Source organism: Penicillium riverlandense (assembly GCF_028828495.1).
Source record: "Penicillium riverlandense strain IBT 135883 chromosome Unknown utg000006l_segment0_segment0, whole genome shotgun sequence".
In the NCBI taxonomy this organism is placed as follows: Eukaryota; Fungi; Ascomycota; class Eurotiomycetes; order Eurotiales; family Aspergillaceae; genus Penicillium; species Penicillium riverlandense.
The window spans coordinates 2,552,502-2,564,429 of NW_026643197.1; the positions used below are offsets into that span (position 1 = coordinate 2,552,502).

General features: G+C 47.5%; 3 protein-coding genes across 3 annotated transcripts; all 3 read left to right on the top strand.

Moving 5' to 3' along the window:
• Window positions 1-401: 401 nt before the first annotated feature.
• Window positions 402-2,248, top strand: N7474_007230 (uncharacterized protein; the record flags this gene model as incomplete). Its single annotated transcript, XM_057198640.1, has 3 exons — window positions 402-682; window positions 752-1,261; window positions 1,327-2,248. 3 exons carry the CDS (start codon window positions 402-404, stop codon window positions 2,246-2,248), a joined length of 1,713 nt encoding a protein of 570 aa, XP_057052080.1.
• A 3,986-nt stretch (window positions 2,249-6,234) lies between these two features.
• N7474_007231 (gamma-glutamylcyclotransferase family protein) lies at window positions 6,235-6,837 on the top strand (the record flags this gene model as incomplete). Its single annotated transcript, XM_057198641.1, has 1 exon — window positions 6,235-6,837. One exon carries the CDS (start codon window positions 6,235-6,237, stop codon window positions 6,835-6,837), a length of 603 nt encoding a protein of 200 aa, XP_057052081.1.
• Window positions 6,838-9,835: 2,998 nt separating this feature from the next.
• On the top strand, window positions 9,836-11,104 carry N7474_007232 (phosphotransferase family protein; the record flags this gene model as incomplete). The annotated part of the gene is made up of 1 exon (XM_057198642.1): window positions 9,836-11,104. The coding sequence occupies one exon, from the start codon at window positions 9,836-9,838 to the stop codon at window positions 11,102-11,104; it is 1,269 nt and encodes a 422-aa protein (XP_057052082.1).
• Between the last annotated feature and the right edge of the window lie 824 nt (window positions 11,105-11,928).

Here is an 11,928-nt window from a genome sequence, read left to right on the forward strand (position 1 = left end):
CGTGGTGGCCCCACCCCGGATCTTATCGAGGCTTAGATTAGTTACTAAAATCTGGCCCTTTTTTACGCGAGGCGGAAAAGCGCCGCAGCTGACAAAGGGAGATTTTTCAGCATATGCTTTTGGCGGTGTCGTGCTGTTTTCCCTTTCTTTTGTAGTTGTCGCACACCTACGACATCATACATCACACAGTGCATGTCCTCGAAGATTCGTTGGTCATAGAGATAGCCCTCACTTAAGGCGAGTTCCTATAAAGTCGGAGATTTCTCTCCCCTGACCCGAGCGACGGATTCCATACTATCACTCGACCAAACTGCGCTACAAATTTCTACATTTTGCCATGCTCAGCCATTGACCACCCTCATACCTCTTTCGAGCCTGTCCAGATCAGGCATCGCCCGACAATGGCGACCGAGCAGCTGCCACCGCCGGTGGCGGTCAATCATATCGATCAAGAGAAAGGCCCGGAAGTGACTTTGGCCGCGGAAGATCGCCAGCCCGACTATGCGCGCCGTCCCGAGTGCTTCAACAGCACCCTCCAAGAATGTCTATTCGTCCTGACGGCTACAATGGCCATTGGCCAACAGTCTTTCTTCCAGGGTGCCATCGTCGGTGTAACGGCGTCCATTGGCAAGGACCTGAACATGAATTCTGCGGAGATCACCTGGATCAACGCCGGTGCATCGTATGTTTCCCCTTGTGTCTGCCTCATTCCCACTGCGAGAAATCGCTAACTGGCCTTTTATCCATACAGTCTTAGCAGCGGCGCCTTCCTGCTGACATTCGGCAAACTGGCCGATATGTTCGGCCGCAAATCGCTCTTCGTCTTCGGGATGGCGGGCTTCACCATTGCGCTGCTAATTGCCGGATTCGCTTCAAATGCAATCTACATGGACGTCTTCTCCGGCATCCTGGGTCTCTTCGCCGCGGCCGTGGTGCCACCCGCCGTCGGTGCCCTGGGCGCTGTTTATGAAAAACCTTCGAAGCGCAAGAACCGTGCCTTTGCCTGCTTTAGCGCGGGGAATCCGCTCGGGTTTGTGGGCGGTATGATTATCTCCGGCATCGCATCTAACGAATATAACTGGCGCGCTTCTTTCTGGGCCCTGTCTGTTGTGTATGCCATCTTCACGGCGCTCACGCTGTGGACTGTGCCCCCGGATGGGTTCCAGAGGAAGCCGCTTAACTGGGACTCCATTAAGCGGATCGATTTGCTCGGCACGGTTCTTGTTATTATTGGGTTTGCTGCTTTTTCCTCCTCGCTCTCGTACGCGACCCGCCTTTTCCCCTTTCCCATGTCTCTCTCTGGCAGTGCTGACGATACCCGTACAGATTAGCCGGCGACGCCCCCAACGGTTGGCGAACCGGCTATGTCCTCGCCCTCTTCATCGTCGGCATTGTCCTACTGTCCTGCTTTTTATACTGGCAGTCCCGCGCACAGCACCCGCTCATGCCTCTCTGGGTCTGGAAAGACCGCAACTTCTCCCTCCTCATGGCAACGTTCTGTCTCGGCTTCGCCGGCTTCTCATCCGTATCTTTCTGGCTATCGCTCTACCTCCAAGAAGTCAAGCACCGCACAGCGCTGGAGATCACCGTCCGCCTCCTCCCAATGGTCGTCAGCGGCGTCCTCGTCAACGTAGTTTGCGGCCTCATCCTCCACCGCGTCAGCAACAAACTACTCACGGGCATCGGCGCGCTAGCTTACACAGCCTCATTCCTTATTCTGAGCTTCATGGACGCCGAAACGACTTACTGGGCCTTCATCTTCCCGGCACTGATTCTCGTCGTCGTCGGCGCTGATATCCAGTTCAACGTCACGAATATGTACGTCATGTCCTCGCTCCCGCCCTCCCAGCAGTCCATCGCCGGCGGCATCTTCAACACCGTCAATAAACTCTGCAATAACTTGGGACTGGGTATCTCCACGTCCGTCTACAACTCCGTTGCTGCCGGGATGACTTCCGAAACGCCTCGTATCCAGCCGTATCTGTCTGTTTACTGGTTTGCTGCTGCGGCGGCGGGTTTGTCTCTTTTCTTCGTGCCGTTCTTGACGCTGGGAATGCAAGGTGGTGACCCTGCTTCGAAGAAGAGTGCTTCTAGTGCGGATGGGAGTGAGAGTGGGGAGGTTGGGCGGGCCGAGAAGGGGGCCGTTGATGAGTTCGCTACGAAGGATCCTCTGGTACCGGTGGAGGGAGAGACGCATCCGAAAACCGAGTCTGAGGTTGAGGCACTGAAAGGACAGCAAAGGAACTAATTGACGGTATTTCTCTCGGTTTACTCAAAAAGAGAAGTGCTCGACCTTGCCTTTCCTCTCTTGATGCAATCAAGCGCATATATAGTATAGACATTAATATTGCATATAGACTCGCTCTTTCTGTTTCAGTGCTCACTGCTAGCTCCCTAAGTAGAACTGAGTACGGCCGTAAGCGGCCTGACTGCTCACGGAGCATGATATAATCACACGATGCGCTCGAGAATTGCTAGGGACACCTCGGCTTTTAATAACTATAGAATGATCTTGCTGTAGTAATCCTAATACAGATCACAAGACATTTTTAATTGTGTAATTGCCCCTAGTAAAGGCTGTGGTGGTGTCCCTAGCAATTCCCGGAAATTTTAATAACGTTTCTGTTGATTACGTAGCAGGCATTTTGAAATAGGTCTCTGCTGTTATTCCAGTCCTAATTCAAGCTTTGAGGTAAAGATTATGGGTATAAGACATCTGAGGAACTATCAACACATCTGAAGGACAACCTAGCCAATTTCACTGTTTTGCCTAAGTATTGGTCCGGGTTTCAATGTATATAAAGTGTTCCCTGAAAAAAAATCAGGTGACTGCTCTGCCGTTGCTGTTCGAAAATTTCGTAGCTGCGCATTAAGCACAGATGAGCTCGGCCCGTCGCTAATTCGTATACAGTGGGTATGATTGAGGTCAGGCAGGCGGTAAATCTTAGAAGCCAAGACGTCGATCCTGAATGAGGGTAAAGCGTTAGAAAAATCATTAGTAAGCTCACGGAATAACTGATGTAGACATACAGCATGATGAACGGAAAGAGGCACTCCATGGTATACATAAACCGATCGAACTGGCTCGCGACTGTTGTCGCTGTTTGGGGCGTCGTTTGAAAAGAATAGGTTATGGATCGACCAATTCCAATCAGTGCCAGTGTGGCCAAACGGATTTCGGTAGTCCGCATTAGCTGCCGAAAAATGCTGCGAGTCGGCATAAACTCCAATAAGGAGCGGTTCGTGTCATGGAATAACTTGATCAAGAAGCTTGATCCGAGTATCTCAAGAAGCGCGATGGAGATGAAGTAGCCCATATGTAGGTGATCAACGAGATGCTGTAACGTGTCCGACCCGTGCAGCAAACTTTTTGCGCGGCTTGCCATGATCACGATCCGGATTCCAACAACAGTTATTATCAAGATCCAGAAGATAAGCAAGTAAATAGTTCTGCTCCGTTGCTGCAAAGCCCGAACAAGGATTTGGTAGCTATAAAACGAAAGACCTGCTTCCTGCACCTATGATTGCAATAGTGTTTCCAGTCAGCAACAGTCCAGTATTGTAGGGGAGGCTGTACTCACCAACCAAAATAGGTCGGCGAAAACACCCGCTGCCACTCTATTCTTTGTCGAATAGTTAGAATAGAAGGCATAGTAACAGAGGCCGTTTGATAAAGCACATGCTGTCGAGACGACCAGAGGTACGGCTAACAGAGGCGAGAGATGCGTAATAATGACGACCAGTATGCTCGCTATCACCGCGAAGATACCGATACTGCTCAAAATTGACCAGCTCAACTCGAAATAAGCGGGCACAGTGCCCAGCGGCAGCGGCGACGCGCCGTTATCCATCCTCACGGGACGGGGCCCAACCAAACCTCTAGAACCCCTGCTAATGTCCCAAAATATTCAAAGGCCCAAATGGATCTGGATAAGTCAGGGTCGTGGATGTTTGTTCGCAGGTGGAAAGAATGCTCATTTTCAATTCCCCGTTCCTTATGAGTTGGCCCGGGTAGTTCCAAGAAGCATTGTCTGCGACTGTGAAGGAACCTCAAGGATATAGGGGGAGAGGGAAACGAGTAGGTGATACTTAGATAAGTCTACTGGTCAATCGGTGACCGGGATTTCAAAAATGCGGAGAAAGTTTCGTTTACAGGACCCTGGACCTGCGGCGCTGGAAAGGGAAAATTCCCGGGAATACGTGGTCGGGGCTTCACTAGTATGATATCTTATTGGATACAGCTGGTCTTCCATTAAGGTTTGGCCGCCGATCTTTGAAACCCGTGGTACTTGCTGAGCATAAAAATACGAACCCCGCTCTTCCACACTTGGTTCGTATACGGGATGCTTTGGTTTGCGAGGCAACTTTCCTGCTTATCCACACTATGTCTTATGCACGCCACTTACTAGGAAAAGATCACTCATATTTCGGGTTTACACAATTTATTGTCCTCGAATCCGTCTCTCGTAATAATCACTAGTCTGAACGGCATTTAATTGTGTCAATCTGAACGAGCGGTGTAACGTAAATCGCAAGCGAGTCGGACACCCAGGCCGCCCTGACACTTTACCCGGACAGGGGACCATGCACTTAACCCCCTGCCCTTTTCATCCACCCCCCATGTTACCAAAGCGCTCTAAAAATGCGTCAAAATCTACAGACCAGGAGGGTAGGATCCTATTAGCCATCAAAGCTATCCAAAAGCAGGAAATAACCTCTATTCGTGAAGCTGCGTGCCGTTTTGCCGTGCCCTCTAGTACGCTGCAGGAACCGGCTTGGCTGTCATCAATTTTGACGTGAACCACGTGCCAACAACCATAAATTGACACAGTCCGACGGCCAATCGATTATTCAATGGACTTTCTTTTTATATATTCATGTGGAAATTCTCCCCGACCGAGTCTTGTGCACGATATGGCCAATCTACTACTCGCGAGCGCAGAAATTCACCCCCCACCCCCACCCCCACAAAAAAGGACCGTTGGCGCCACTCTTGCGAGCCGCTTTCCCCGTCGGTATAACTATCGACGCACACAATGTGAAGATCCGGCGGTCGTTCGGAACTGATTCGACTGCGTACAGTGAGTGGTAGTCAGTACGGCATTGTGACCGACACAATATTATACCAATCTGCATGCCAGCGCATTCATCCCATCTACATCAATCACTTGATATGGCTTGTTTTGCGACCCTAAAACGAGAGTATGGCCACCTCGTTGAGCGTCAAATGCAAAATGGGATCGATATCGACAAGCTTAATTTCCTTACTGCTTACCCAGCAGCCCGTATTAAGGCATCCCAATATACCTCAATTCAAAATGACTTCGGAGCAACAGGGTTTAGTACCAGTTAATCCTGATGAAGTGCTTTCAAACTTCAGTATTCGTCTTAAAACATCTCATAGTCACAACGTAGTTTCTTCAATTTGACAGATTCTAAGAATTTGTTATGCGTGAAACCGGGAATGCGACGATAACGATGCAATACGTAAACATAACGTAATGTAAGCTCGTCGCCCACCTCACGAAGCCATCTAGCCAGCGACTCCAAAAAACATTGTATTTGCCTTTGCACCTGCTCGTGGTCCAGAGTAGCGTGTATTTGTCAGGGGGTGCACGTCAATGACCCCCATAAACCGGCATTGCTCAAACCATCTTCCCAGATCCCTAGATAGTCACAGATGTTTGATGGGCCCAACAAAAATGGCCGCTGAGAGTTTGTAAGCTCAAAGCTAAAACATACAGCCTGGATAATGCCTGGCACTCCGTAACTTGTTCTTTCCGGTTTAGTGCTCACTGCTTGCTCCCTGAGTAGAACTGAGCACTCACTAACTGCTCACCTAAACGGCCTGATCCACTCACTGATTGCCCTGATTCGCTCACGAGCCCTCCCTGAGCATGGGGATGAGCGCCCTGAGTAAGGATACCCCCCAATAAAGTGCACACCGCTAGCTTCGTCCCTGAGCACCATTTTCCCCTTTGCATCGCTCCTAATTTTCCCATCAACCAAAAACTGGCGTCATCAGTGTGACTCTAGTTGGACCTGGTGATGCATGATGCACCTCCTACCTCAGTACGGTGATTACGTAACAGACACTAGGAGCGTCAGAAACAATGGCCATTGGAGGCATAGCTCTCAGCACTACTCTCAATAGGCCTTCTTTCAGTGTTCCACTACATACCCTTCTATTCGCGTTCTTAGAGTTATAATAATTGTTCTCATCCAACTCCTCTCATGTCGAATACTGAAAGAGAGCAGATGAATCTCAACAGTCCGCCCCCAGCACCACCACCACCCGAGATTCCTGGCTCAAAAACCTCCAGTTACATCTTCAAACTCAGAACCGCCCCTTTGGATTACTTTTTCCAAGCACCAAACCCACCCCAGTACGTGAACTTGTTCGACGCACCTACTGGGCCCTATTTTTTCTATGGCACGTTGACCGACCCCTCTATGGTTCGTGAAATTTTGGGGCTGGAAACCGAACCTGAGCTACGCCCAGCACGTTTATCGGGCTATGAGTGCAAGCTGTGGGGGCAATACCCTGCACTGTTGGATGCTCCAGGCTCCATAGTTGAGGGCGCAGTGTATCATGTTAGAACGGTTGAACATGGGGAGAGGCTTGCGGCATATGAAACAAAAAACTACCAAGCTGGTCCTTGTCGCATCCGTTATACTGACGGGAAGGAGCCCTCGGACGATGTCGGATATACATTCAAATTCAAAGGGAATCAGAAGGATTTGAGGGAGGGAATTTTTGACCTGGGGGTCTGGTTGGAAAGAATGGGAAGACTTGCAGCGGTGGAAAAGCTCGATGCCAAGAAGAGCACTGACTGATTTGAATTGAGACGACAGGATACTCTAGGGTAGATAATACAGTATCAGTATGTTCTTTCAAGCATCTATATAATTCGAGGCATATCCATCCGACTAGGCGATATTCATCTCCTTCCGGTCATCAAGGCTGATCTTGGTTTTAGTGGTCTGTTAAAATCCACCAAAAAACCTCTCAGCGCAAGCCTGAACTGTTCTCACTAATGGTAGTCCATTCCCATTCAGACGGCCTCGAGTAGAACTCATATACCAGCGAATCAACTCCTTGATCATTGTCATAACTCGGAGTCAGACAGCCTACGACAGTTTAGTTTTGTAGTGGCTAAACCAGTTTTCGGGATCCGCAGTAAAACTAGATCATAGGTTAACTGTTTCCATGAAGAGAAATTACCGCTTCAAACATCCACGTATTTTTGATGTAAACTGTTAGTCGTCACAAGTCTTTTGTCTTCGTCTAGGAGCAGGTCGTCCTCTCGATAGGTTCTAGGCACGTAGCCATTCTTTTCCCGCTATTAGCGGCGCCTTTCCTATGCGATCTCGTCTCGCTTAGCAAAAGAGTCTTGCCTGCCCATTTTGAAATGGACTAACAAAGGCATATAAGCTAGCAAAGGAGCAATTCAAAGGAGGCGGCGATGAGATGTTCGGGTCGCGAATATACTCTCGACTTATACCTACGCTTTAGAACTCGGGCCTCTTTTACGTCTAAGAATATAGGGATGTCTGAAAGTTCACTAATCTGAAGTGGACAGAGTTTCTCCACTCTTTATGCGACATCTCGTATGAATTGATTTTGTTGATGGCATGAAGTACTGAAGAAAATGGACGGTAGGTCTAGGTCTATCAACAGACTAACCATCACTGAATAAATGGCCCTTTGGGGTGGTATTCCGTTTTCGGTATAGACTAGGATAGAATAAGCAAATCTAAGGCGCTCGCTGATTAGGCACTGAGTGGCCCCGATCACTTAGCGACTATCCAATAAGCACTTAGTGAAGGCTTTAGTGAGCGCTCACTAAGTTCTCCCGTGACTTATCTGAGCATGATCACTGAGCATAACAGCGTGTTGACATTTACTTAGTGAGCTGGGGGGTGAGCACCGTTACGGAAAGGGCGGCCGCCCGGATAAGCAACCTCCCCCTGCCAGAGAAAATCCGGAAGGTACAGGCGCGTATATGATGAGCAAGCTTCCCGATATAATGTCGTACCGAGCCAAAAGTTGACCATCTGCCTAGAGTGACTAACCTGTTCTCTTCTGTTGCTGCTTGACGTGAAATCTCGTTAATATAAACTCAATGACGGCTGTTGTATGCGAAATTGCAGAGCTGAATGTTGTCATCATAGTCCATGTCCCTTTCCAGTCACGTTCTCAATTTTTGGGCTTCAAATCCATTAACGCATTATCATACAATCAATACTGACTGATGATTAAAGAAGGCATACCCATTTCTGATTTCTCTTCCGCGAGCATGGAAAGGCAGTTCATCGCGGCTCTACGAAGAACATTTATTTTCTTCCTTAATGTGGTTAGATGGCGAAGTCAACGCAAAGCTTGATGAAATCCGGTTCCTTGTAGGTCAAATTTGCAGCAGCTTGAATAACTGGCGTTTGTAGTCAACCCGATCTGTTCCTTATGTTTATGCTCAGTTCGGGTTGTGCCCTATTAATATTAGGTTTCATGGTTTCTAGGCTTCTTATGCCACCAAATTAATTCTAACTTGTTGTTCCCCGTCTTTTCTAGTAACAGTTCAGCGCACCGGTTTGTTCATGTCACTACCGGCGAACAAAAAAGAACGATTGATCAACAACTTTGACCAGCAGGTGCTACTTCCCAATAGCCACTTCCATATTGATGCTTCCCTGTTCATGCTTGATAGACATCACTAACAAGGCAGTGTCAACAAGCAGTGTAAACAAGTAACGCCGATAACATCAGCTGGGGGCAACAACATAGAGCATAAACAATTTCTTTGTATATTAAGCTATTGATAAACCGGTCAGCGAATGGTAGATATGAACATGTTAAAATCGATTTGTTTGGTGCCCACGATCTTTCGTCTGTGACCTCTGGAATCCCGACGCCTACCAGCTCGCTCTTATAGCATGACATCTCTAGAACCCGCCCTACTTTCATGTGGCCAGTAAATAGACTAAGCTTACCCTGCGGCAGCTTGGGTCCGCAAGAGCAGATTTCCATTACTGACTGCAACCACAGATAAGAGGAGAATATTTTCAAAGCCCAAACATGTGTAACTGATTTACTCTACCAACCGGCAATGCAACTGTACCGTCAATCTACTCCCAACCGACCGTGCTCCAATCAGCCTGCTTGAATCTACCACCAATTTTGGCCTGCTCCAACCAACCCTTTGCCAGCTGGACCAGATTCCCAACAATGGATCTATGTTCAATAGCGATATTCGAAATCAGATTTACCACCACAATCGCAGGAATTCATTCCCGAACCCTATTCTGAAACACGCTAATATAATTTTAGCTTCTCCCCTCATAACTCTTACTAGACCGTATCGTAATGTCTCGAAATAATATATTGTCAGGATGTCTGATGGGCGTATTCACTAGTAATTCTACCTAGTACTCTGATTGGAGAATGATGAAATCGATGCTATTCAGACTAGCTATTCAGATTGTATTTATAGGGCAGACAGGCGGGAATTGTCGGAGTGGAAAATGGACGTGTAAATTCCACATCGGGCGCCAGTTTCCATAGTAGACAGTGGCGGTTAGCTGAGTAAGCTCTAGGAATGCAGCAGCTGGATCACATTGTAAATTACCAGGTGGATAATTGCACTGACATATATGAGTCACTGTTATAATACCGTAAGTCTGCCTAGAAACCTAGTAGAATTCATGGATTCTGAAATCCTTCTGCAAAGGTGCCTAAAAGGCGGTTCGGTCCATCTCTACATCCATTAGTGTGCGAAAGCTCTCGCTTGACGGAAGGAATTTGCAAAACTCGAATCTCAAGTTTTCTCTTGAAAATATGCAACTCTCTCGCGAATACACGCCCGAAAACCACCCAACCTGCGGAGTCCATCTCTCGAATGAAACGATCACCGAAATTCTTGAATTCCTTATCCCTGGATGCATTATTTTATCCATTACGCCTCTTGAACACGGAAAGTCGTTTAACAATCGTATCATTTTCATAAAGATCGAAGTACCCTACGACTACCTGATCGCTGGCTTAAGAAATGAATCTGTCAACGAGCTTGTTCTGAAATTAAACGGGCAATTCTTTGACCTTTCAAAGAGCCTTAACGAGGTCTCATGTCTTTCTTTACTCCGTGCTCTCATTCCGGAGGTACCATCACCCAATGTTCTTGCTTGGTCTAGTACCAAGTCCTCCATTATTCATAGATTCACTCCACAAGGGATTCCAGAAAGGAAAATCCTCCAGCTCCGGTCTGAAGACCTCGAACAGCATCATGAGTGGATTCTGATGACTACGGTTCCCGGTAATCCCTTACCGAATTTCGACTTGGGGAAAGAAGAACTCAAAACTATCGGAAGGCAACTAGCAGACATAGTTTTCGGCTGGCGAACGAGGCTGCCTATTTCTGCTACTGCTGGAAACCTTTACTGCAAAGCAAGTAACGAAAGGACCCAGGCTCTCAATTGCTTTGAAATTGCTGGCTTACAGATAGCCCCTTCATCGAGCATGGCCGGTTTTGACGTTGAAGTTCTTGAACCCATCACAAATATGATTCAATACTACCGATTGAAGCTCGAAACAAGGCTTCGAAAGCTCCAGGATCTCGATGTCTTCAAGAAGAATGCATACCTAATCCCTATCATTCGACAATTCATAGCTGCTAGACTTCCGCAGCTAGAAATTTGCAAGGGCGAGGATCACTTTACTTTTACACACAACGATCTCTCGCCACGCAACATTCTAGTATCATTGGATCCCACAAGGATTACTGGTGTGATCGATTTTGAGTTTTCTGGGTTCTTCCCCGAACTAGATGAGTTCGTCAACGATGCAGTGTGCAACGAAGGCGACTGGCCTGCCGCTTTATATGAAGCATATTTGGACAGACTTGAGGAGTGTGGAATGAAAACACCGCGGAATGGCGTCAATGAACGGTTGTGGAAAGAAGCCACGATGCTCGCCCGGTTAGAGGAAAATATAGCTCCCTGGTGGCTCGAGAATATCTCACCGAGTGACCAAAATGATTTGTCTGAAGAGCTTGTGCGACCGGGAAAAATGGTTCTAGAGGCGATCCGGTTGCTTCATTCTGCTACGTAAGAAGCAAGAATCCTCTTACACTAGGAACTATAACTAGTGACTAGAACTCATCAAAAGGAACACAATCGTTTTATGTCACTACTTCTCGAATAAGAGCGGTTGCAGAGCTCACCTTATATCAGCGGAATTCTAGTCTTATCAGCGCCGTATTCTGAATTGCAATAGCGGGTGCTCTTCTTGATCGCCGCAAAAGTCTTCCATTTTCTTCTTTATGATCGTAAGCTTACTACGTTTAATGTCCTAAGATATTTACGAAGTATTGAATGACTGCTCCTCTATAATATCACGGATGAGATGCAGTTTTGATTGAGGAGGTCACTATGCCATCTTGCGTGGAGCACCCTCTCAGGAGCGATACTTAAAGGCTACTTGTTGCCTAGGGAGGTAGACAACAAGGGCAAGGGGCCTAGAGGACTCACTAGTATAGGAGTTCCATATAAAACACATCTATTACGGTTTCTCCGGCGTTATGTAAAATACTGATTCTATTCTAGGAAAAGCGGATGCTAGGACACGGATTCCTTCGATAGCCATTAGTTTGACGATGGGATTAGTGTTGCGGGCATATAGGGCTTCTACTAGTTTGCGATAACATATAGACCAGATAATGTCTGGCGTCCTGTGACTTGCTCTTTCCAATTTAGTGCTTACCCTTCGCTCCATGGCAGAATCGAGAGCGCTCAGCGGCCTGATCAATTTACAATTGCTCTGGAATTCATTTCTCTGAGTAATTTTGGAATGACAGGAATGGTTGATAAGTAACCGCAGACTTTACTGGCTTGACGAAATGATACGGTAGAAAAGAAGGGGAGGTACGAACCACC